General features: G+C 39.1%; 1 protein-coding gene across 1 annotated transcript in view; it reads left to right on the top strand.

Annotated features, from left to right (window-relative positions):
• The window catches only part of LOC140917643 (connector enhancer of kinase suppressor of ras 2-like), a 463215-nt gene that overhangs the window by 367069 nt on the left and 68434 nt on the right, over nt 1-27712 (top strand). The window contains exons 15-16 of the mRNA XM_073360900.1: nt 6775-6809; nt 25686-25734. Of these exons, the coding sequence (XP_073217001.1) occupies nt 6775-6809; nt 25686-25734 (84 nt within the window). The remainder of the gene's footprint in view (nt 1-6774; nt 6810-25685; nt 25735-27712) is intronic.

Here is a 27712-nt window from a genome sequence, read left to right as displayed (position 1 = left end):
ACATTGTGTACTTATAGTTAAGAACCTAAATAAATGTCTTTCTTTTTTCAGAGATGCTGATCATCTGCAGCTACCATTGAAGTAACTGAAGTCACTGTAAAAATCAGGCAACTTATTTTGGTGCCTAAATAATGTCTTAGGTGCTTAACTTTATACACCAAAAGTTTGGTATTTTTGGCATAAGTAACTTATGCAAGGTCTTAGAGTTCAGCAGTGGCAGATCCAGCAATAGTGCTCAGGACTCTTAATTCCCGGTCCTATGTGCTAATCATTAAGAGAACATTCCAGCTTGGAAAGATGTAAATTTTCCAAGATGGATACATTTTATTAATCCTGATAACCTTTGTGCAACCTTTGTGAAACTTCACATGCTGATTTAGAACCCCAAGCATGTCTTTGGTATGGACTGTCAACTCTCATATTTTAAACAAGTGCAATGGCAATGTCGTTAATGCCTTCGTGATAGCAAGTGCCATTTATATGTGTATTCATTGCACACTTTGCTCTTGAAGGAGACTGTCTGTCTGAAGTATTATGGACATGACAGGAGGAGTAATTAAGAAAAATGGTGGTGAGTAGAGCCACTGCAAAAAATATATATCTAATGCAAATATCTCCCCGCTGAAATCTTTCAAACCTTACCAAAGTAAACAGTCAGAAAAGAAAATTAATGAACCTAATTGGCACCCAATTCCAATAGATATAGTATACAAATTCTTACATCTAACATCAGGATAGCCTCAGACTGATATCTTTCTAGATAGTGACAACTTGCAATACATGTCTGGAATATTTAAACCCTACTTGGATATCACTAGAATGAATGACTTTTTTGAAAGTGTATACATAGGATGTATTTGAGCTTTGGTGTTCCTTTAAAAAAATAATTTTACAGATCTGTAGCCTGGATCTATATTGGATTCATAACGTAATATTAACACATTCCTAACTCAGGCTCAAGAATCATATTTGATTTATCATTTCCATTTCTTAATGTTTAATTGAAATTTAAAACAATATCATACAGGGATGAAGGACAGTCTTGTAGCTTTTTATTATTTATTGCTATTTATTTCTTACATAGAACGATAGATAAACATGGTGCTTTACAGATAAATAATAAAAGAAAGTTCCTTTTCCTGAGCAACTTCATCTAAAATTTACTAGTAGAAATGGCACAGTAAAGGGTAACAAACAAAGGATGGTTGGGTGGGTGGATGATGATGGGTTATATGAACAAAAAGAGTTACAAGTGTAAAGGATTGTGTTACGTGGTTTTTTTACTTGAACATTTTAGAATTTTATGAGGGTAGACATTGTAGTTTCCTATTTTTTGTACATTAATATAATATGTTTGTAGTTTGAGACAGTAAAGTGGGGCAGGAGCTGTGGAGAGGAGGTTAGCTTTGGAAAGCTAAGTAAAGTTACTTTTGAAGAATGAAGGAGAATGAACGGTACAAAGGATCTGAAAAGATTTTGCCAGCTTAGGGAATAGCATGAGAAAGTTGTAGTTGCTGGTGAGAGGAGTAGAGCAAAGTGGCATGACAAGTTAGGAGAATGTGGGAGATGAGATGTAGACAGAAGAGACTTAAAGGTGAGAATAAGAAGTTTTGATACCTCAATTTTATTCCAGTTTTTGCAAATCACTTAACTTCTTTGTGGCTAAGTTTCCTCATCTGTAAGTTGGAAATAATACTACCAACCTCACTGAAATATTGTGAGCTTAAATTATTTAAAGTCTGAAAAGAATATGGAGATTCTCAAATGGAAGGTGTTATAGAAATGCAAAACATATTAGACATCCAAATCCATTTTGGCTAACTTTAGACACTCAAAATTGTAACACATTGTTGCAAACTCTCACGATGTTTTTCTGAGTGTAGTGATGTTCGGTTGTTTGTTTATCTGTCTCATGAAAACGCAATGAAAGGCTGCCAAGTTGTGGATTTTCCGTTATTCAGAATGGCTGCAATCTCCCATTACTCTCAATGAAGCTGAAGCCAGCAAGATGACTGCTATTTCCTTACAATCTATCTGTATGTGGACGTGAGGCTGCCCCAATAAAGATAACTGCCAATGACTACTCTTTTCAATGAGACAGAAACCATGACCACAGCAAAATGGCTGCCACTCTATTTTTGTGAGGGCTAGACAAGACACTGTTAGGACACTGGGACTGTGAGGAGCAGGCTGAGCACTGTAAAATGTGAATGGGGAGACTGAGTGGGGAGCTGGAGGCAGACTTAAGGGCAGCAGAGGAATTTGAGGGGCAGGAAGCCATGGCCTCCCACTGAGCCGTGCCTGCCCCTCGGAAGTCAGAGAGCGGAACAGGAAGTATTAAGGGTGGGGCCTGGAGCTCAGTCAGGCTGCAGCTGCCAAAGGAGACAGACGCCTTCCGGCTGCTCCCAAGCTGAGAGACTACTGCAGACCTCTGCGCAGCTGAGGACTGGCCAGAGCTGCCAGAGCCACCCACTGGCCAAGCCACGGAGGAGTTGCCAGGACTGCCATGGGCTTTCTACCCTGATGACCCAGAGGACCCCCTACAGATCCAGGTACATCCCGAGTGGGAGATAGGAAGTGGCGCAGGGGCAGCTGACCCTAGTCTGGCTGCAGCACTGCCTGAGATAAGGTCAGCGCGTTGTGGTCAGGATCCCGCCACTGTTAGGGCCCTGGGCCGGGACGCAGTGGAGTCGGGTGCACCTGTGTCACCCCTACCTCTACCACTGCACCCCTGATTGTGCAGTTTTGTATGCTACTGTTTCCCCAGGTAGGCACTAAAACTCCCAAAGTCTTTTATCTAATTTGTAAGAAATTATTTTGGGTTAAAAGTGTGTTATTTCAAAACTATGTACTTCACTTAATCACTTCTGCATCTGTGTAAGTGTGTCAGAAAGATGCAGACATATTAATATGGGATGAGAAATAAGCTAAGTAAATAGTCTAATATAGACAATATGTTCAGAGAAACTTAAGGTGGACACCAAAATGGGATGCCATAAAGATAATTTTAAGAGCTGGACTTCCTTAAAAGAAAGGCAAGGGACAGCTTGTGTCTTTAACAGACTCTTCTTCTTCTTTAACTTTCCTGCAAAGTATTAAAATAATTCTTGTGTTCATCTTATACATTGATTTAATTATTGAGTGTACTAATTGACAAGCCAGATGAATTGAATCATTCATTTATTGATTGAATTTCAGTTGTAACCTTAATTTGATCATTTGATTAGTTCAGAGAAATTAGAAGGAAATTAATTAGTGACATATTTGTTGGCTTATTCTTTTAATAAATCCATAAATCCTGGTAGGATCCTTCCATATTCAAAGCAGCAACAGAGTAGTGGAGAGTCAGGCCCAAGGAATGCCTGAATGTAATGAAGTGGGTAATTATAGATCTCACCAAGAACCATCATCTGTCTTTGAGCTGGTTTACACTCACTTTTTATACCAGTTTAGAAACCCATTTAGCTAAATTGGTGCAACCCTCATAGTGTGTGTGCAGTAATACCTGTATAAAGGTGCTTTTAAAGCTTTTACTGCTTTATGGGAAGCTTATTTCCATATATTTAATCAGTATAAAAACTGTTTAGAATAGACAAGCCCATTTTTAAATATCAAATTGACATTGGAACTCAAATGGCAATCCCATTCATTATTCACCTACTTTTGAATTTAAGCAAATCATTAGAAATTGCAATAATATAGAGCTCTCTCTGTGTGTAGGTGTAGCTCAGTCAGACTAGCATTATTCCATTTGACATAGACTGTGTAAGTGAGATCGGAACCATGCCCCATTCTGTGTAAATAATGGCACAATTTGCTGTTTGTTAAATACAATTTTATGAACCATAAATTATGATGTTTTGTAACATTTTAAAATAATCTGCTCATCCATTTTTGTAAATTCATCTTATACTGTGTTAGGTACTTATAAAGCTATAAAACTACTGATAGCTGGGTGTAAATGGGGAAACTCCATCACTATCCTCTGATGTCCCAGAAACCTCTTAGTCTCTCCAGTAAGTGGCAACTTCATGTGAATTTATTTATATATCCATCTCCACCACCAACACAATATTTATAGTGTTTTTGTCCTTTAGCACACAGCCCGGGGGGGAACAGAGGTCTCCCTGCCTTGAGATCTCATAGCTACTGGACTCAGCTAGCCCAGATTCTCCTTTTTATACCCCCTCAGATGATGGCTAATTGGTTCATCAGCCCTCCCAACCTTATCAGCTAATTAGCTGCATATCCCCAATCAGCCTTCTCCAGTGGAGCTGACTAATGCTTAAGAGATCAGAGCACTGGCTCATCTGTTAGCTCCCAGCACTCTGTCACACTGGGCTCAAAGATGTTAATAAAGATCTAAGAGTCTAGTTTTATCATTTGTCCCACCAATTTAACTGAGGACAGAATTGAGCTCTTATGGCTATATTAAGTCATTATCAGGCTGTGCTGCACTACAGGAGAGTCAGGGAGAACATAAGAATGGCCATACTGGGTCAGACCAATGGTCCATCTAGCCCAGTATCCTTTCTTATGGCCACTGACAGCGGCCAATGTCAGGTGCTTCATAGGAAATGAACAGAACAGGTAATCATCAAGTGATCCACTCCTGTCATCCAGGCACATCATCTGGTAGTCAGAGGCTTAGGGATGCCCAGAGCACGGAGTTGCATCCCTGACCATTTTAACTAATAGCCATTGATGGACCTATGCTTCATGAACTTATCTAATTCTTTTTTGAAGGCAGTTATAGTTTTGCACTTCACAATATCCCCTGGCAATGAGTTCCATAGGTTGACTGTGTGTTGTGTGATGAAGTACTTCCTTTTGTTTGTTTTAAACCTGCTGCCTATTAATTTCATTGGGTGACCCATGGTTCCTGTTAAGAGCACTTTTCCTGTGGGAGCCTTGGTAGGCATTGGCCTAGATTTTAAGCTGCATCCAAAGAGTGCACAGCCCAGCTCAAGGTGGTAGGGCAAAGTTGGCTGTATGTCACCCTTGTATCCCCTGGATTCTGTGGGTAAGTTACAGCAGTCTGAAGGCTCTTTTAATTTATGCTTGGCTGCCTCTAGCTCCAGAAGGCCATTCCATCAGCTGGGAATGGCTGGAGTGCAGAGGCACTCAGGCAGTTCCCCTGTATCCAGGGACAAGGACAGCCACTGTGTCTGCTCTGTGCTTCCAGGGAAGTCCCCTTATGTAGAGTTTAAAAAGCAGAGCAGACCTAAAGGAATATCTTCACATCTAAGATACACCCGTGTAAATCTGGAGTAACTCTATTAATTCAGTGGAATTACTCCAGATTTATACTGGTGTAACAGAAGTCAGCATCTGGTCCAGCATAGCTAGGTGAAAAGAGCAGGATTTGTTCCTTTAGAATTTTGTATCAAAATCCTGTGAAACTTTGTGTAGTTTCAACACAAAACTAGATTCTCCTTCAATGTGGTGTAGGTTTTATAGCTTGCACAAATTCCTCAACTTTGCTTCTACATATAAATCCTATATATGTAGGATATATATAGGAGCAAGGTTATTATTCAAAAATTCTCTTTGACATTTTTGTTCATAACCTAGATAGTTAAAGAAAACCAATAGACTTTGTTTTATTCTGTGTAGATTGTTATGCGGTGCTCATGACCATAGCATGTGAGTGCCTTCCAGTAAGGCATTTAGCAACATGACTACACATCTGTCACTTGTTGTTTGTTCTCTCTTCTTCTTCCCACTGCATATGCTGTGGAATGTCTTGTCTTGGTAGGTTAGTTTGGTTGGTTTGTTTGTTTTTTAAATATTCATATTGCTATGTATTTACGTTCAGGAAGGCAAAGGTCAAAGAAATATGCCTTGCACTTGAAGACTTCCTGTCCCTACACTTGAAATATGCACACAGGACAGATTAAAAATTTCTTTCCTCTCTGAGCCCATGTATGCTTGGTATCGTCATGGTAAAACTTTAATGTAATGGTATTAAGATGCATACACATCTTCCTACATAGGAAATTCAGAGGAAGAAAACTAGTACGTGCCTAGGCTCTTACAGTATACTGTTTGTCACTGTTGCTGACTAAATGGTAAAAGTTTTCAGGGTTCATTTTTTAAAACTTTCACATAATATCTGTGTTTCCAAATACATAAATGGTATGAAAAATTTAGAATGTATATGTTTGTGGTTTCAAGCTGTTTGGTTGATTTCATGAGAATAAATTATTTTATTGGTTTCTTAACTGGTGAGAAAACTTCTTCCCCCTCAGGGAAACTTGGTTTAAGTTCTACTAAACAAAACATTTCGCAAAAGGTGTTCTTTTTAATCCACGGATCACTTACTTCTGGAATATAAATAGTTATCTAAATCCTCATATGGGTGATTTCTGTGCAGCAAAGTAAGTTAAATTGACAGTTTCCTCCTTTTCCTTAAAATCCCCACTCAGTTAATTGGAAATGCAAATATTATAGTATATGCCCTATTCTGAAGAAAATACAATTTCTTAATCCTAAAGCACATTATGTATTTTAAAGAGCCTTCATTACAATAACCTCATCAGCTGAGGTTTATTTGATAAATGCAGAATTTTTTAACATTATATCTCTGTGGTGAAATCACTTTTAGTTGAAATTTAACTAAGTTTTCAGTTTCCTTTCTCTTAGAGTTACTGAGCTGCTGTTATGGTTTATATCTGTGACCTCATTTTCCTACAGATAGTGTGGTTTTGATCACAGAAGGAAGTATTTTTTTCAAGCCAGATACTAAATACTACTTTTTATTCTTCTCTACAGAGAGCAGGGGAGACAATCAGTGGAGATTCTGAAAGGTAATTTCTTTTTTGTCATCTTGCATTTGAATGTACAAAACTGTTGCGTTCATATTCATTATATTTTAAGAAATTAGTTGTGCTTTTCACTTTTGTAGGGGTATAGTTTGTTTTGTTTTTCTGAGAGACTGAAGTAATTTCCAGATTTTAGTGAGAAAAACATTGATCTCAGTGAATATATTTAATGGTTTCCCCTGCTGATTGCTTCAAGTATGAACATAGGTTTTAGACTTAAAGGGTTTCTTGAACTTTTTTTTAAACTAAAATAGTATCAGATATAAATGAAAATAAATTAAAGCTGTAATACAAAGTTGAGAGAGCAAATGTCTTCCCCTTTCCTTTCTTTTTCTCATTCCTTATTTATAAGGATTAACATTTCAAAAGCACTTTGAAGATGAAAAGTGTCACATAAATGTTTAGTAGTAGTATTTTTGGAAATCAACAATGAAATAGTCCTTTCTGTGAATATTTTTGTTCCATCAACATTTTTAAAATGCTAACCCCATCTGCACAAATATGTAAACTAATGTTTATCTTTCTTAGTATCTATTTAATAAATATACTAGGGCTAAGCAATTATTGTTCAATTTGCTCTTTAGTGTTTGTATTTGGTCAAATAGAATACAGAGAAACACAAATAATAGTGGCAATATCTCTGATTCATTTACAATTAGACTGATTATGCACAAAATATATAATAGATTACATCCAGTAAACTACATTAAAATAACATTGTTTGCAAAGTCAGACACTTGAACATTAGAAAATGCCAGAATTAAGGTTGTCCATGTGACATTAATTGAGGTCCCCTTCTGCATATGCATTATGATAGTCTTTAATTATATGATCACATCCTATTTTTTTCCATAGAAACACTGCCTCACTCAGCCTATGGATAATTATTCAGTGTTTCTTTTTATCCTTCTCATTCATTGCGTGGCACTAAGCCTTTTTTAACCATCCAAACCTTCCGCTGAATAAAAAATAATTAATTTTCTCATGGGTGTTTCAATGGTGCTTTCAAAATAGTATACAAATGCTTCACTAATAAGCACTAAAGAATTTATTTTCACAACACCCGTGTTAGATTTGGTGGTATTCCTATCCCCATTTTACAGTTTGAGTACTGAAGCACAGAAATATTAATGTCAAAAGTACCCACTAATTTGGGGTTCCTAACTTGAGACACTTTTCAGAGTTCTTTTTAGCACTTTCTCTGCTCAAAGCACAGCTCCAAGACAACTTCAATGGCAGTTATGAGCACTTAGCACTTCTACAAGCCTGGCCTCAGCTGTCTCACATTATACACTCATAAAAGGAAGAACGCATAATTTGTCACCAACTGTGGTGTAAATGTTTGGCATAAGTGGTTAAGTCTAGCATCAAATAGGAACTCTGTGGCAGGTATAGACTCCAGTTCTCTAAGGTGGCATTCAGCCTCCTTAATTAGGAGGCTGTCCTTTCTCTAGTGCAGTCCCCTGCCTCATTGCCTTCCAACTTCTGCAACAAATGGGACAGAAAAGAATCTCATTCACTACATACCCTGCTTCATTCCAGAGCACTGTCCATTCTGTGCACTGAATGAGACAGGACTTGTGATAAAAAAAAAACTATGATCATGGAATTAAAGACTGTATCATAATGCATACACACAAAGTGGCCAACTTAAGGTTACACAGGTAACCTTTATAGTGGCATTTCCTAACTTTTTGGTGCTTGACCTTGCAACTTAACATTCTTTGAACAAAGTTTTTTTTTTAATGTGATTATTTTAAAACAAAAATAAAACCTCTATCACATGGAACTATACTGACACCCAACTTGAGTCATTTTATAATGGAAAGTGTCAGGCACCCTTACCTTCCAGCAGCACTACCGGCTCCTCCTATAATTATTACAAATGACAAGCCCATCCCCAAATATATTCAAAACTATCTGCTCATCTGCTATATAAACTATGGGTCAGATCTTTCAAAGACAACTGCCTGATGAGACCCAGGCTCCTTGGGAAAGCATCATTGACTTCACTTGGGCTCTGCGCAGTCATAGACATCTGCCCAGGCAGATCTTTGACCTTTATAACAAATTGTTTATAATATATAACAGAGTAGGTACATATTAAAAAACCCACATGCAAATATGTTGAAAAACACTCCTGTTATGTGCAAAATATGAGACTCATTACAATATAGTGCACTATATATCCATTAAAGAAAACAATTTCAAGTAAGTAGGCTGTCAAGTGAGCCTAAGTTGCTGATTTCCCTTGACAAGAAGGGCCTGGGAAAGTGCTCTGACCCTTTTGTTGCTATTTCTTGTAGCTTTGGAACCCTATGTGTGGATATCTATATAATAGCCAATTTGTGGAAGCCAGAGGCCCAAGGGAGAAGGCTGCAGTTCCTTGTGGTTGATCCTGGGTTGCTCTTTTTTTCTAGCTGTGATTGTTGACAGAAAGAGGCTGATGCAGACATGAGGCCACAAAATAATCTCCCTGGGAAAAAACTGTAGGAGGGTAAAAACCCAGTAGAAAACACTGAATGTAACTCAGAGGTCCTACCTAGTTCTTTTTTCAAAGGGGAGAAATTTGCATGTCCATTGAGAGGATAGGGAATGGAATCCTCAGTTTCTGTGTATCCTAGTGCTCTGTGAGCAATGTGACCACAGAGCCATGCCATCATCACTACAAAGAGTATAGGCAAAGAGCCCCTCAGAGCTATTTTGCTTGTCTCCCCTGTTAGGGTTATAGAAGGCACAGAGGAACAGTTATTTCTACTTAGAGAAATAAAAACTATAGAACATTTCTCACTAGGAATTCCTTCTTGTCTCCATTCCCTCTTACTCCTAGCTCTACCATTTCACCTAGCTCCCCATTCCACCTATTGAGAGGCTTTCCTGCCTCATTTTGCTGCTCTTTGCAGAGTATAGTGGAAAGTTACATATGGTCTTGTTTTTTTATGTCTGGATCGTTGAGACTATGATTCTCCTCATCCTCCATCATCATTCTCCTCTGTTTCTTCATGCTGCTAAACACCCAGATAGAAAAGCAGAAGATGCTCCTTTATTTGTTGCCCAAGTATTCAAACCAAAAGGAAACAAAATTGTATTGTCCATGAAATTGCATGGGGATGTTACAGATCAATGTAGCTGCAAATAACAAAAGTGCAGTGGAATCCCCATTTTCCAATTTCAGCCATAGAATTAGATGCCACAGTCTCCAAAAAGCTCTCATGAACTGTCATTCCACACACAAGGAATCTTGTTTATTGGGGAAAGGAATGCTCAGTTGTGTTGGAAAATCATTGCCAGCAAGAAGTTCCATAGCAACTGTTCTTAGTGTTTGTATTCAGTGAATATCAGTAACTACTCACTGGTGTTCATCTAAAAATGGTATTAATCATATCCTCAGTAAATATTGCATGCTTAAAAAAATAAGTTATTTAAATCATTGTAGTTAATGTTCAGGAGAAAAACAGGGAGAAATATTTTGTAGCCTTTTTTTACATGTATTTTCTTATATTTGCATTTTAAAAATGAGGCACCTTTGCTATTTTATGTTCCTCCGAGCAAGAAGTAAAATTTCATACAGTACAGTATCTCTCATTACAAACATTTATTTGTATAATGAAATTTGAAGTCAAGGGAGTCACACCAGTGATGAATTTGGTCCCTTTTGTCTGTACTTTAATGGGTTCCACTTCACCACTTTAGAATGACTGGTGCAGTCAATCATAGATCCATTAAGGCAGAAAGAAAACATTTGGTATCAAGTGCTGTGGGCAATATGTTACTACTTACGTTCAATGTCAAAAGTTGAAAACCTGAAATATAGGCTGCAATGAAGGTTTTAAATGACAAAGTTGTATCTTCTATGTCCTTTCAGATATTTTTAGCAGTTTTAAATTATTTAAGATTGTGCTTGTGACCAGGGCCCTAGACCAAATGGTGCCCCAGGTGAGGAGCATCTTCGGCGCCTCCCCCCTCCATTTGTTAAACTTTTGAATACCTTATTTTTATTGCATTTGTAGCCCATTTCATGACTTTGATGCACTATTGGCATGCATGATCTATCCCTGTCATATAAGACGATAAATTTACACTTTCACAATTACACAATAAAACAAGGTTCACAATATCACAGCTGGCCTCTCACTTAACTTCACTTCATTCTTATATCTCACTGACTGAGTTCCGACGCCCTGCCCCTTATATACCTGCGAGGGCATGGATGACAACATGTTAGAAGGTTCGAGGAAAATGTAGTTCTCCAAGTCTGGAAGGTTCCACAAGACTTAATATAGGTCTAGAACATTCTAGAAGGATAGTGAAAAATTAATCCACATATGGAATACTGGAAATATTTTCCTTCAAACATTCTATTTTCCCTTTTGTCGCTAACAACAAAAACAGCACTCCAAGCCCTGCTCCCCAAGCGGTTGCCTTGGTCACCTGCCCCTAAATCCGGCCCTGCTTGTGACTTCTGGCACAAATAAACCTAATGTTAAAAGGTTAATTTTTCTTCTTAGATCCCTTGTCAGTTTTATATCTGACTAGAGCAAAGTTTACACAGGAAATGAAAAACTGAAAGTGCATATTAACCTATCTGTACATCTCTTAACTTAAATTTAAGGGTCTTAATCTTCAGCTGGGACCAAACTGCACTTGGTATAGCTTTGGAGATGAGGCACAAAAGCTGGAGAATGCTTTTGCACACACACCCTTAACCTGGGGCCATCTGGTCACAAGTCTGGTCCCTTGTATAAAAGAGTACACTCAGAGATGCACAATTTTACATTGGTTTCCGATAGCCTCAAGGGACGGGGTGTTCTGGCATCAGCGGATCACCAGGGCTCAGGGACAACTCAGCCATACCCATCTTATGGTGACTGTGTGCCACTTAAGGATTCCCACTGATGGGGAATCCTGAACTGCCAGTTAAGCCAGCATGAGTGTTGCCTTTTGCTCTTGGAACAGCACAAGCAGCCTTACCGAACCAGAGGATCTGGCCCAGAGATGTATATTGTTCTGCCAGTTTTAATGCAGTTGAATTTTTCCACATCATATATAAATAGGTGCTCTGATTTTCCTTTGTTACAGTTTGTTTCCTGTCACTTGATTTTAATTTTCATACCAAGTTAAAGGGAAAAAACATTGATGTTCACAGTTAATATTGATAAACCCTAACAACTTCCCATTGCCAGATCAGAAGTCACATTGCACCATTTTGTTCCCCGATTTGAAATTTAAAGCCTACCTTCTGTTGGTCACCAGCATTTAACTTGCTGGCCATCTGATATATATTTTCAGATCAAAAGGCAAGTTTTTATTTCCAACTTGTATTAGCCATTGATATAGCTGATGTCTTGTAGAGAAGGAAGACACATAACAGCAGGGATGAAAGTAACTTAAAGGACTTACTGGTATGCTGGAGTCCTGAGCAAGGGAGCGGGGCCTCAACCGGAAGGGGCAGGGCCTTTAAATCAAGATTTAAAGGGCCCAGGGCTCCGGCTGCAGTAGCAGCGGCTGGGAGCCCCGGGCTCTTTAAATCATCGCAGGAGCCCCATGGTAGTGGTAGCTGCGGCAGGCAGGAGCCCCGGGACTCAGACGGCAATTTGAAGGGCTTGGGGTTCCCGGCAGTGGCCCAGGCCCTTTAAATTGCCGCCCGAGCCCCAGGGCTCCCAGCTGCTGCCACTACTCCGGGGCTCTGGCAGCGGGGCTCCGGTGGCAATTTAAAGGGCCCAGGGCTCCAGCTGCCACTACCATAGTGGAGCCCCGGGCCCTTTGATTCACAGCTGGAGCCCCGGGGCTCCCGGCTACCACTGCTACCCCAGGGCTCCGGCAGCAGGGCTTTGGCAGCGATTTAAAGGGCCTAGAAGCTGCCCCATGCTGGTACGATTGGCTGTGTACCCGCTCTTGCGAGTACGCTGTACCGTGCTGGCTTACTTTCACCTTTGCATAACAGCCACCTGCATACAAACAACAGGAACGCATGCAGACCTGTTCAGCAAGGACCCATGAACGTCTTCACTTAGTGAAGGCCTGTAGGTGGAATGTACTGAATCCACCATTGGAGGAGATTGTCATTGCCTCTCTTTGGGAGAACAAGATGCCAGCATCTCTTAAAGCAGCAATTATTAGGTCTCTTCTCAAGAAACCATCTCTTGACATTAGCTTTTTATTGGCTCTGACCTTTGTTTTTTGATAGAACCCAGAGTAGTTTTAGGCAATTAGTCACCTGCCCTAGGGGTTATCTTATGGTGGGTTTTACAGGAATCTGTTCTGTAACCCTTCCAAGTCATGACAATATGAGGCTATTATGATATAAGGAAGTGGTTCTTCTGCCTTCAGTGTGTGTCTGTTACCCTTTTCAACATCTCTGTTTTGTCTGTCCTAGATGGTGGTCACTGGGTTGAGACTCAACCTGGATTAGACCGTGATAAAGCTTGTAGTCTTATTTTACCTCCATTGTTTGAGGAAGTTTGCCCTCCATGTTTTAGTTCTTTAAATGCCCAGGTAGCAGTAGTGGCCAAGAATGCATATTCTTTTGGGTGCAGCCCTCACTACAGTCAACCATATTTTATCAATAATATCTAAGTCTTCCTCTGAATCATCCATATCTTACCATTGTGCTATGACTCTTCCTGTGAAACCAATATTTTTATAGCCAATTCTATTATCAGAGACTGGTCTGAAATGATTGCCTACTTGTCCATGAGAACTTGAAACCCCCCATATGCTATCAGATCTGGAAAATGTTTAAAAGTGCTCACTGACTCCATTTTTAAAAATTACTGAATTCTTCTATTCAAAAATCTTGTCAGCTTTTATCTGAAATTATTGCAACCACACCCAGATATGATACATCGAGCTTCAAGAACATAGAATTGTATAAATAAAAGCTAGAAAGGTGATGGGTCCACTGACCCAAGATTGCTTTTTCACCAACATTGCCCTTAGAAACTATAAATAAATTGGTTAGTCTCTAAAGTGCCACAAGTACTCCTTTTCTTTTTGCAAATACAGACTAACACGGCTGTTACTCTGAAATATTTCAGTTTCGTGTGCCAATTTTCCATTCTCTCTCTTCCAACAGATGCCCCCTGTACTATAGTGTCGCCATTCAGAAACTATGCAACAAAACCAGTATCTTTAAAAAGCTGATCACATAACATTTAGTCACCTTCACCTCCAGTAGCAGCTTTTGACAAATGTAAAATCCCCTTTTTTTTTCTCCTTGTGACTTTCATAAATAAGAGAAAACTACAAGGTGGAGTCATCAGCAAATACTTTTGGATCTTGCTCATTGGTCAAATAATTTTAATAAAAATAAGAGAAAGGATTAGCCTCCAGTTTGATCCCAGAGTTAATGGAGAACATATCTTATCTGTTTGTAATGCACCACAATTTTTTTTTTACTACTGACAATAATTAATAATCATTTAACCTTCTATCCATTACCAGTGGAGTAGGCAGTAGCTAACCAGAGGTATAAAAAAATGTATATTCAACAAGATAAATTGTTACCATCATCCAATCTACATACCAATACTAGATAAATGGTAGAACTGAATTAGTAGTAGGGATGTTTTTCAGACTTCTGCAATATTATGTGGAGAATAAGATATAGTAGAAGAAAGCTAAAATCATGCTGACTTGACCCAAATTAGGCTGTCATTTTCTCTTAATCACAGAAGCTCAGGAGGATCCTCACAACTTTTTCTTTTTTATTAGTCCATTTATGGCTTTGTGTCACTAATTATTCCTTCATCTCAGAAGGAATGGAACACAACTGGAGCCCATCAAATGTTGTTATTTAATCATAATAAACATAATATTGCAGAAGTCTGAAAAATCCCTACTACTACTAATTCAGTTATATCCTAAATTTTACTAGGTGAAAGCTCAGATGGCCGGAGTCATTTGAACTAATCCTGTTAGCAATTTACATAACTATTTGTGACTGTTTACTTCATTAACCTGCCTCAGGGATGTGCTAAGTTTTGGCTCACAAAGCAACAGAACTGACTTGGTCACTACCACGGATTAAAGAGGACACAATTGATAGAATAGTTTTTAAATCATCAGCATTAAAAACTGCAGATCCAATCCTACACTCATTACTTAGGCAAAACTGAAACTGAAGCCAAATGTGATTGTAGCATTGTGTCCTGTGTGTTTATAGAAGCTGTGGACGAAGTTACATCCTTCCTTTATAGGAGAGCTGCATGTAACTTGGTCTGTATGAAAATATTTATATCTAAAGTTGGCAATCTAGCTCCTGGATTCAATATGTTTGGGTATATTTATTAGCTGTGGGTGAAAATCACATGGTTTGGATGTATCGCTCTAATAGATCCTGTAAAATTTTGGGTGCTTATCCAGTAATATAGCTATATCTTTTGAGGCCTACTCTCTGCTTTTTCTCTTGTTTTTGACATAGTTATTTGTATGGCCACTTATCACTCGTCCTCCTCACCTAACCACTTCCTTCTTCCATCCCTCTTCTTTCCTTTGCTCCCACAACACTTTTTTTAAAATGCCAACGAACACGGTTCCTAGAACTCTATTGCCATCATTGATGACACTGGTGTTGTCTATAAAACTGGTGGCAATACACTAGAATAAATTTAATGAATTAGTGGCGTTTCCTTTATGACTAGCCTCAGATCCATGTTTTAGGGGGCTTTCCTGTACTAAACATTCAAAACATTTAAAGCTCACCCAGCAACGTGTACTGAAAGATCTCACCATTGCCTGAGTTTTGGAGGATTATGTGAAAAGTGTTTGTGGTCTTAGTCCAGTTTGTAGTGGACAGGGGTCATCACCAAAGCCGACGGTAGGCAATAGCAGACTAAGCAATTGCTTAGGGGCCCCAAGCAGCTCATTGGCCCCCATTAGCTTTTTATTATAAGAACTTGCCTGTTTTAGTATTAGGGTAGCAAAAATATTCCTGCTTAGGGCCCCCAGTGGGCTAGCACCAGCACTGGTCATCATCAGAAATGGTACCCTTGTAAGTCTCAGCAGAGAGGCCCAGTAATAGAGACTGAACAGCAATCTGTATGGAGAAGGGATTAGGCACATTAGTGAGCTATGGTAAGGGAAGCTTTTATTGCTCCTGCCCAAGTTGTATTAGGTTCTGTGAATACATGGAAGATTTCAGTCCCCTAACTAGTTAATTCAGTATCTTTCCATGAGTATTTGCTATAAAAATGAAAGATTAAATTTTGTGACTAAATGGATTTAGGACATTTTCTTTAAAGTTACAAAATTCTGTTCTAAACCATTTACTTTAAAAATAGTACTTTGTAACTGGATGTAATGTTACTATATGACTTTCTAATAAGGATTATCCTCTGCTTCTGTCTATCCCAAGCTGCTGTTAGTACATGTATGAGTCAAAATGTTGTTAATTTATCAAGTTTAAATATCAGAAATAATTTTCCTTTTACCTTTATTCCTCTGCTTTTCTATTTTCTTCAGCTTATCTATGGATGTTTTGCTTCAGAGTATGTGAATTTTACATACTGTGAGAGTTGTCTCTGCAATTTGCCTTATATGTGCTTTCTTTGTAAGAAATTTATGTCCTATGTCCTATGTAGCTAAGCTTCTGCCATTTCTATTTTTCTCGCCAATACATTACATATGCTTTTGGTTTCGTTTCCAAAGTGTAGGGTTTTTTTCTTACAGGGCTCTCTACACTCATAATAATCTGACTTTAGGAGAGAAGATAGTACTGTTTTCACTATAAGCAGTGTTGTGACTAAGGAACAGTTGCCAAAAGAAAAGAAAAAAAACAATTTGAAACTTCACCTACATAATTGTACGTGATGGTAAATTTTCAGGACTTATGTAGAATTCATGCTACATATATTTTTGAAACTGTTCACCCTGGTCGTTAAAGTGAATGAGTCTCTTTGCCACTGAATGTGAAAAGAAATTACTTTTAATCAGTGACGTAGCTAGAAATGGAAAATTAGGTGGGCCCCAATTTATGGTGGATGGGTAGTGACCAAAGGTCTGATGTCACAGCAAATCATTTATGTTGTAAGTGACTTAAAACAATTAAATCTCCACATGCATTAAATATTGTCCATGCACAGCCATTTAACATAACATAAAGTAGCATCTATATAAATCTGCAGTAAATGTACTTAGAAAAGTCAAGCAAGCGGTGTCATCAGATCAAATTTTAACCAATTACTAAATTAAATGAAAGTCCATAAAGAACTTACATTGCCTAGCTAGTGTCCCTCCCACCACATCGTAGAGATGGACAGGGACACACACGCGCACACACACACACGACACACACATACACAGGGCAGGTGGCATGCACACACGTACAGTGAAAACACATACACACATGCACACAGCTGACACGCATACAGGGAAAACATGCACACACACAGGGACAGCTCTGTGTCACATGCAGGGAGAATGCACACACAAATACATGGACAGCTCATACACACATACTTACAGGGACAACGCATGCACACACGCTGCCTACGAGGGAGGAAGCAGCCAGGGGCTGCTGCCAAGGTTCTAGCTCTCCTTGGGCTCACGCTGCCAAAGGATTCTGTGGGTAGGAAGGATCTGGCAGAGCTGTCAGAGAGTAGCTTTCCAAAGGACTGGAGCATAGCTCCATCCTGGATTTTAGGTGCCAGAGCAATGCTCCAGACTGCTTTGGTAGCACTGCACCCCAGGGTGCATTGTTAAAAAAAAATGTTAACGAATGGCCCACCAGGCATACTCATGGCTATACCCTGCTTTTAACATGGACAATATAAACTAATAAGGAGTGGTTAGTTCATGTGTGAATTGACTGTTTTTCAAAGTATTTTATCACATTAAGTTTTCAGATGTAAAATAATTGTTACTGTAGGTGAAAGCAAAATTACAAGACTAAAGGTTAGCAATGCAGTGTGATGTAAGACTGACTTCAGTTGTGAAAGAGGCCCACCTGATGATCACCTTAGATAAGCTATTACCAGCAGGACAGTGGGGTGGGAGGAGGTATTGTTTCATATTCTCTGTGTATATATAAAGTCTGCTGCAGTTTCCACGGTATGCATCCGATGAAGTGAGCTGTAGCTCACAAAAGCTTATGCTCAAATAAATTGGTTAGTCTCTAAGGTGCCACAAGTACTCCTTTTCTTGTTGTGAAAGAGGTGTCCTTTATGAGATCTCAAAGAAACATCCCTCAAGTATAGTTCTACTCTGAAAAGTAACTTTATTAAAAACCTGCTCCATGAAGAGATGTTTTTTCTAAATGCCAGTTTTGCAGGTTCAAGCTATAATCTGAACGCCAAAATGAGTTGTTTCTGGTTCATACATTACCAACAATAAAGATTTTGCCATCAGAATTTAGTTAGAAATACTGTTGATATGCAAGCCAAAAGAGAATCTAGGTCAGTCTGTAGAATTAATTCGTAGTCAAAATTATCTTAATCATAATACAAATAATTATAAAATAGGTAGATATATTTCTAAGTATGCACAGAGAGCAGATTGATTAGTCACTTTTTCAGGGAAGAACTGTACTTTCAAATAACAGAGTTTCTTAAACACTTCCACTGAGATCATCAAAACTCCAAAGTCAAAAAGGAATTAAAGGAATGGAATAGATCCAGGACTCCATTCTCAATATACTCCTGAAGGTATAGATTAGATCCACATAAACTGTCTTCAAAGGCGTCACGCAATTAAATGCATTGCAACATGTAGAAACAACTCAATGAGATAAAGGTGAAGGGACTAATTCTGTTCTCACACTGGTGGAAGCCTACTGAATTCAGTGAGAGTAAAATTTGGCCCTAAGTTTTTATTCCAGTTTCTTATATAACTTGTGAGGCTGAACATGATCAAAGATCTTTCAAGGAGTTCAAGCTGAATCCAGTCAAGAATCTAAGAAAAGATTCTTAATCTCCACATAAGACTGTGTTGCAGGATGGTATTTTTCCTGTGTAAGGCAAATTTGTGTCTGTGCTTTATGTAGACAAATTGTATTAAACATTTTTAATAAACATTTAATATAATAACAATAATTAACAAAGTCACTATTTTGGAAACCAAATTTAACAGTACAACCTGTGGGGAAAAGCCACAGCATTTACTGCTCCAATTTTTCATGCACAGAAATCCATCAAATTAAAAGCCTATAGTCTGTCTCCTCAGCAACATCAGACTCAAGAGGAGCAGGAACTAACTTGGAGGAAAAGAGCTGTGGCAAGCACATCTGGGTTACCTCCACTAATGCCTCAGGCTCATAACCCGAAAGAGCATTGGCTGCAGCCAAGTCAGCATCAGGCCTGGTCTTCAGCTACTGACTCCTTGCCAGAGGAGAGAAGTGGGATGCAGACTTCTTGCATCGGCTCCCCCTCTTAAGAAATGTCTAGCCTAATTTTGTCATAGTATGCCCCAGTACTCCCACCATTGCAATCAATGGACCCACTTAAAAGAGAGACATTTTTGCTAGTCATAAGTAGAGGATGTGCCTCCTGCAGGAAGACATTTACTATTGAGGAGTCCTTCTGGAGCTTCAAGACCAGGGGGTATGTGTCTTGTCCTTCATATCCCTTCTGAGGCTTCAAGATTAGGTCTACCTTTTACCCCTGTGAGCCTCCATCTTTCTCAGCATCTCCACTCTTCATCCCATCTCCAGTTCCTTCCACTTTATCACAACAGATCCTTAGCTGGACACCACCCCTTCTGTACCATTGGTATGCTGGCTAGAGCTAGTTGAAACTCGGAATTTCCTGGGAAATTTGAAATTTCAATACAATATTTGTTTTTATTCAGAATTGGAACCGAACAAAATATTTCTGAAATTTTCTGCAAAATAGAAATTTTACAAAATGTTATTTCAGAAAAATGTGGAAAATTCATTTTAAAACCATTTTTATTTTCAATTTTTTTATATTTTATTTTTACATTATTTAATGCCATACCAGTAGTAGTAGTGCATAAGGAGATGTCATATGATGTTCTGTTTATTTTATTTTTAAAATCCATAAAAGCAGGTGCTACTTATTACTGACTGGAAATCTGATGTTCTTTTCTAGATCCAAGTGTTTCCTGTTTGCATTGTAATTAAACAGTTTGACACTTTGAACAAGAAAGGAAGTTAAGCACTCAGTGTACTAATTAGAAGAGCAGCTGTTTTCAATACGCTAGAAAAATGATTCCAGGCTAAAATAAGGATATCTTCCCCCTCAACTCTTCCTCCTTCTCTTCTTTGACAACTGTCCTCAGAAAAAGGAAGACTAAGAAGAACTCAACCAAAATGAGATTATATAGATTACTTGAATCTGAACTAGTTAACATAGTAGGTCTCTTTCATCTCTAACTTCCTTGATTCCCTAACTTCTATGGAGAGAATTTCCTCCTCTGAAGTGGAGGAGAAGTCAGGCCACCTCTTCTTCCAATGTGATCCCTGGATAAGAATGTCTGAGGAATCATTTTAATTGGAGGAAAATTATTTCATACACATAAGACCTTAAATAATTATCCTGCAGATTATTAAAGCCCTAGAAATTGACTCTGAGGGCGAATTTGATAAGGTACCAAAGAAGACCCTTCAAAAATGAAAACAAAAGAAAAAAAAGGTTGACCAGCCAGAGGCACTGACTTTGTGATTTGCCGGGGGGTGCTCAACCTCCCCAATTCTGCCCCAGGACCCAACCCCACTCCACCCCTTCTCCCAAGGCCCCACCTCCAACCTGCCTCTTCCCACCCTGCCCCCGTCCCACCTCTTCCCACTCCCACTCCACCCCTATTCCTACTCCTTTCCCCCCAGTGCCTCCTGCATGCTACTGAACAGCTGATAACAGCAGGCAGAAGGTGCTGGGAGGGAGAGGGAGGAGCTGATCAGTGGGGCTGCCGGTGGGTGCTGAGCACCCACTATTTTTTTCCATGGGTGCTCTAGTCCCGGAGCACCCACGGAGTCGGCATCTATATGATGACCAAGTATTCCTGAACCTGAGAGGATATTGTAGACCCTGGACAGCTAGCACCTAAAAACATCTGTTTATAGACTTGCCCTAAAACTTCACAAGGTGCCTTCAGATAATATTCCTAAAATCACTCTAAGAAGGTCCAGCTTTATTTTCTGGTTGTATGACACTCTAAAACTTTACTTGAACAGGACTCCTCAGTTCAAGAAACAGATTCATTATTCATATTGTATGTTGTCCATAAGAGGAGATAAAATATTGACACTGACATTTTCCAGATGGGTCAAAGCAGTGACTTTAAAAAACAATCCAGAAGTCAGGGGAAACTTTTCCCAGCAGGACTGAAGTATTTTATAGCAGTCTCATGGGTAGAGAGAAGAGAAGCATTTTAAGACAAAATGTGCTGTGTGCAGTTTGGGCTCCTGCACATTCCTTTATCAAATACCACACGTTGAGCATTTCCTCATTTCCAGGTGCCTCTTTCAACCCCCAAAATCTGCAGGCTGCTCTGATCTCCTGAGTCTTTCCTTTACACTTCCATTTCTTTTTATCAAAAATTTTGTTCGTATTCAACCTTCCCACTCATGGGAGTAGTTTGGCGGGAGCGTTGCCCACCCTAAACTGCAATCTTTGGGCAAGTGCAGAATTTGCATCCCTGCATGCAGCTCCATTGTCCTGACTGGAGCCTTCCTTTCCCCGCCCTCCCCGAAATATAGAAGTCAAACTACCCCATGTCACTTTTGACTACTGCCTGCCAGTTTCCATTAGTGATTCAGGACTGATGGATCCCTATCTACAAGAACTGGATAATTTTGTTCTGATTGGTAAATTTGTCTTCTCATAACAGCTGAATTCATCAAATCAGAAAACTATCTGCACCACCTACCATAGGCTTCTATTTGTTTATGTCGTTCATAAAAATATTGCTGCTGATAGGGATTCTTAGGGAAGCAGCGTAAAAACGTTTTTTGGCTAGCACTGCAATAACCTAACTGAAAGCATCTCTTTCTGGAAGTGATGCTTCCAGGAAGGGCATGAAAACATGGCTATTTAAAATGCCCATGTATATGTGGATATTTGAGGGCACAGACCACCAGGTATTGCATATTTTCATGGCAGTCAGTTTCTTTTTCAATGCCATCCCAAGTAGTAAAGCATGAGTGACTGACAGCATGCTTAAATCCTAATTCTGTGAATGATTTGGCTTTGTTTGTTGTTGCCAGATCCTTGTCAGGATCCTAACTGATACTGAATACCAATTAAAAAGAAAAGGAGTACTTGTGGCACCTTAGAGACTAACAAATTTATTTGAGCATAAGCTTTCGTGAGCTACAGCTCACTTCATCGGATGCATTCAGAGGAAAATACAGTGGGGAGATTTATATACACAGAAAACATGAAACAATGGGTGTTACCATACACACTGTAACAAGAGAGTGATCAGGTAAGGTGAGCTATTACCAGCAGGAGAGTGGGGGGTGTGGAGGGCGGAGGGGGAACCTTTTGTAGTGATAATCAAGGTGGGCCATTTCCAGCAGTTGACAAGAACATCTATTTTCCCACCCCCGCCCCCCCCAGATGTTCTTGTCAACTGCCGGAAATGGCCCACCTTGATTATCACTACAAAAAGTCCCGTCCCCCCGCCACCCCCCGCCACCCCCCCCCCCACCCCGCTCTCCTGCTGGTAATAGCTCATCAGTGGTAGAGTACGTTTAGGGCTTTCTGAATCTCTAGATTTTTCTTCCCTCTCTGGACTTCCTTATTCTGATTTCTCTGTTTTACATTATTGACAATTTCTCTATCAAGGAGTTGAGAGGCATACACAGATTCTTGTTTATTTACTATGAAAAGGGAAAGAACAGAGAACTTATTTTAGGTATATGTCAGTGCTTTTTACGTGTCTTGTTGGTGTGATAATATGATTCTCTGGAAAAGTCAAACTGAAAGATTTAGAGAGAAAAAGTCAGAGAGGTCACTGTCAAGGTTCCTCCCCCACTCTGAACTCCAGGGTACAGATGTGGGGACCTGCATGAAAACCTCCTAAGCTTACTTTTACCAGCTTAGGTTAAAACTTCCCCAAGGTACAAATTAATTTTATCCTTTGTCCTTGGAATAACCACTGCCACCACCAAACTCTAACTGGGTTTACTGGGAAACATAGTTTGGACACGTCTTTCCCCCCCAAATCCTCCCAATCCTTGCACCCCACTTCCTGGGAAAGGTTTGGTAAAAATCCTCACCAATTTGCATAGGTGACCACAGACCCAAACCCTTGGATCTGAGAACAATGAAAAAGCATTCAGTTTTCTTACAAGAAGACTTTTAATAGAAATAGAAGTAAAGGAATCACCCCTGTAAAATCAGGATGGTAGGTACCTTACAGGGTAATTAGATTCAAAACATAGAGAATCCCTCTAGGCAAAACCTTAAGTTACAAAAAAGACACACAGACAGAAATAGTCATTCTATTCAGCACAATTCTTTTCTCAGCCATTTAAAGAAATCATAATCTAACACATACCTAGCTAGATTACTTACTAAAGTTCTAAGACTCCATTCCTGGTCTATCCCCAGCAAAAGCAGCATATAGACAGACACAGACCCTTTGTTTCTCTCCCTCCTCCCAGCTTTTGAAAGTATCTTGTCTCCTCATTGGTCATTTTGGTCAGGTGCCAGCAAGGTTACCTTTAGCTTCTTAACCCTTTACAGGTGAGAGGATTTTTCCTCTGGCCAGGAGGGATTTTAAAGGGGTTTACCCTTCCCTTTACATTTATGACAGTCACCATCTGTGTCATTACATGTCCTACTAAGCAGTGGTTTAGCAGCTATAACGTGAGGGAAGAGTTGCTGAATGGCACATTAGAGAAGTATCGACTCTCTAACAGATTATGAGGGTTTATGACACAGGATGATAAGAATGAGAGAAAAGGTTAAGGATCTCCTCTCAGTGACAAAAGTGGTACCTACCAATCCTGTCAGATTAGTGTTTTGGCACCACAATCGCTAGTATCAGTGTATATGTACGTGTCCTTACATGTTGCTAAAATAAAGGCACAGGAAATAACACAAATTATCCTTGTTATGACTGTATAATTATACGGGAGAAAATGACAAATTTACACAGATTAGTGTGTTGAATAAATTACTTGTACAGGGCACAATTCAAACACACATCTACAAACTAACACGTCATAAAACATAGGTGACATTTAAAGCAAAACTCACAATTTCAACTGATATTACTGTATTTTTTCTGAAGAAGCCAAGAAAATGCTGCTTTATGTGAATAAAAATGTTCTATCTACCTGTCATGATGTCTGGAATAGTTCATAACTGAGAGTGCCAACCTCAGGGAAGACTGTCAAAAAGCAGGACAGACACCCCAAACTGATTGCATGTTCTATAATTAGATTTCACCAACCCAGTAACAAATGTGAACTCCTGAAGTACTACAGTAGCCTTATAATGGAGTCACAAACAGTCCCCTTTGATACTCCAGGCTATCTTGCCACCCAGGTAAAATGGACTATGTGATAAATTGTCACTTACACCAAAGACCACAAAATGTTCAGATTGCTCCCAGTCCCAAAGATCAGTCACTTACTCCAGCTCAATTTGATCTCTTTAGATCTCACAGCAAAGACAACGCTTGTAGCCAATCCTGTGGTAAACTAAGTAAAAAGTTATTAACTAGGAAAAAGAAAAAGTTATTTATAGGTTCAAGCAAGCAAGCATATATATACAATGAGTTTCAGTCTGTGATTCTAAAGGTAACAGTTGTAGTAATCTGTCAGTTCAAAATTTATTTCAGGACTAACCCATGCCAAGCAGCATGGGGATCTCTTTGCTTATGTCTAGAAATCTTTGCCCCTCCCAGTACAGACAGCATAAAAGAGATTCAGTTTCTCCTAGTCAGGGATTTTTATCCCCTCCACTCCAGGGGCAAAACTGATGGGATGAGTTCATGCATAGGTCTGTCCTCCTTGGAGGTAATTAGGAACGCAGTCAACAGGGACTCTCTTCTTTGATGCTACACCATCCCTCATTTGCCTTCAATAGGCCATCTTGTACGAAGGATGAGCCCTTTACATTAATACTTCTTTTCCTGTTCAGTGAGTTACACAATATCAGAGGTTTACAATGCAAACTCTCAATATAATTTTATACAATGGGCTATAGAGATTATAAATGAGATTAATACATGCCGCATCCTACAAGTATTTTATCAAGTCTAAACACTGTTACATTGATCAGAATGTGTTTATCTAATATCTATTTTGATAACGCTAACACACAGGTAAGCAATGCATTTGCAAGTGTTCAGTGAGGCCTGGAGCCTTGTCATGAGCTGGAACCTGGTCTGCCAGCATCACACTAACCTACCAACTATATCATCTGGTGCCCTCTTTCGGCCTGAAGGTTGCAATGGTTGGTATGGCCCTCTTCCAGCCATATAAATTCCCATTGATACAAGACAGATATCAAGGTGATGCATACTACAAAGAACTTGCAACCTAGGACATACAAGACTCCCTAAAGACACAGAGGAAAGAATCACTTCAAATCATTTTTTAAATCTATTTTTGTCAATATTTGCATTAGCTAGACTTCAGCTAATTAACTTTGAAGATTGTTAGGACAAAGACTTGCAAAGGGATCAGACTTTCTTACACTGAATTTGTCTGTTTGTAAATCAGAATGTTGAAGATGGACCTGGATCCATTTTTAATACTTCAGTTGTATAAAGTGCACATATTAGGTATATTTTCAAAGTGCTGCACAGGAATTTAGCTACATGATTTGCATTTACCATCACTGGGAGTCATTCAGTTAAATCACTAAGCATGCCTGAATATATGTCATTTTTATTCGGATTCTATTTGTTTTCTTTTATACTCTAAAATCTTCTTCATCTCTGTCATAGGTACGCTAGTTCTGCCAGTGACCGTCAAGGGAGCACATCCATGAGGAAGGTAAATAATTATTGCACTACTTTAAAAACAAAAAAAAAATGCCAACCAATCTAATTTCATTATTATGTAGTATTTATTTGTTAGTTTGTATTATAATAATGCCTAAGAGCCCCAGTCATGGTCTAGGACCCCATTGTTCTAGGCGCTGTACAAACCCAGAACAAAAAAGACAGTCCCTGCCACAAAGATCTTACAATCTAAGTTTCACAGTCATATCTTGATGTAAAGGATACTCAGGATATTATAGTCTTTGAGGTTTGTCTATCCTGATGAAAGACCTGAAATTTCAAGATTTCTCAAGTAATACAGAAACAATGGACAACATTATATTTACAAAAAAGAGTAGTCCAAGGCATGCTTTAAAGCTCAAAGCATTGAAAGTGCATTAAAATTACCTGCAAAGATGGTGGATTAGGCATTGGAAGGAATCTTGTAAATTTTCCAAGGCACACATGAGTATTGGGAGAGGGGTTTACTTTATTTTGTCCTTATATTTCTAAGAATCTCCACTGTGTATGATTTTTAAACAATGACAGGATTTTTATATCAAAATGTGTCTCTTCCCTTCTTTAGGCCAAAGTTTTGGCTTGCCCTGTATGCCCTGCCAGGGACTCAGGAAACAAAAAACGACCCCTCCGTCCCCTACACTATCTATCTGCCTTGCAGATTACTGTGCAGGGCTGGGGAGCAGCTCCTGCAAGACCACTATTCACCACTCCCACCCCGTGCAAAAGAGGGTTGCAAATAAGAGAAACCCTAACTCTTCCTCCTAACACACCAGCTGGCACATCTGTGCCCAGTTACTTCCTCCAGGAGCAATGAAGAAGAGGAAATTTTGACTTTGCATCACAATTCAGTTCCAAGTCTCTTTCTGGGTTAACGTAATTATGCTGCCCCAGACCTTGTGATAACTATACAATCAAGCCCTACATTGTTTATTTTGTTTATTAATTACTTAAATGTAATAAACAGATAATAGGGTTGAATTTAAATAATGGTACTTACTTCATCTGTAAATCTCAAAGTGCTTTACAAAGGAGGTCAGTATCATTATCCCATTTTACAGACAGGGAAACTATACAATGGTATAGAGCAATGAGGCTACTTGACCCAGGTCACCCAGCAGATTAGTGGCAAAGCCAGGAATAGAACCCAGTTCTCTTGATTTCTAGTCCAGTAATCTGTCCACTAGGCTACATATATTCTTTTAAAACACTTTAGTTTTAATCCACCTATGTAGCTTTAAAATTATGTCTACATAAGAGAAAATTATATTTGATTTTCTTTGTTGATTTTTGTCCATGGTTTCTTTGGACAGAATTCAACCTTCATATACAACATGCAAAAACGCTGTTGAACTCAATGGAAGTTGCATCCACGTAACTGAGGGCAGAATATAGTCTTCTGACAGACTGCTATGAATTTCCATTTCCTTCTGGTTATGCGCTGCGTAGCACACATTCTTAATAAACAGAACTGAAATGCGCTGGACAAAATGCCTTGGTGTCCAGTCACTTTTTGCTTATTACCTGAATTTGCATTCTGTTCAAATTAAGATGAACGTTTGTATCAAATTGTATAAGCAAGTGGATTTGGTGATTAAAGTTCTCTTAAAGCTTTGAAACAAGAAACAGACTTTTAAAGGCTCCTACGAATTGACTGATAATATCACACCTTTAAATCTGAGTCTAGATAAGGCCTGTGAAAAGGTATAAAGGGCTAGTCCCTGTAAATGGGATTTTCTGTAAGTATGTTGACCATTTATAAGAATGAAAGACTTCCCAATTAAACTCATTGTTGCTTAATATCTGTATCTCAGAATGAGGATTAGAAAAACCTGAGAGAGGACATGCCATCTGCAAGGATAGGCATGTATGCAAGTAGCTAGAAGATTATAAATAGATGACATGTTTTTTTGTGGCCAGATTTCCAGTTTTTAACAGTATAGAATCAGGGTTTTGCAGACAGGTCCTCTGCT

This window comes from Lepidochelys kempii, chromosome 9 (assembly GCF_965140265.1).
Source record: "Lepidochelys kempii isolate rLepKem1 chromosome 9, rLepKem1.hap2, whole genome shotgun sequence".
Lineage (NCBI taxonomy): Eukaryota > Metazoa > Chordata > Testudines > Cheloniidae > Lepidochelys > Lepidochelys kempii.
This window is presented reverse-complemented; position numbering and strand designations above follow the sequence as displayed.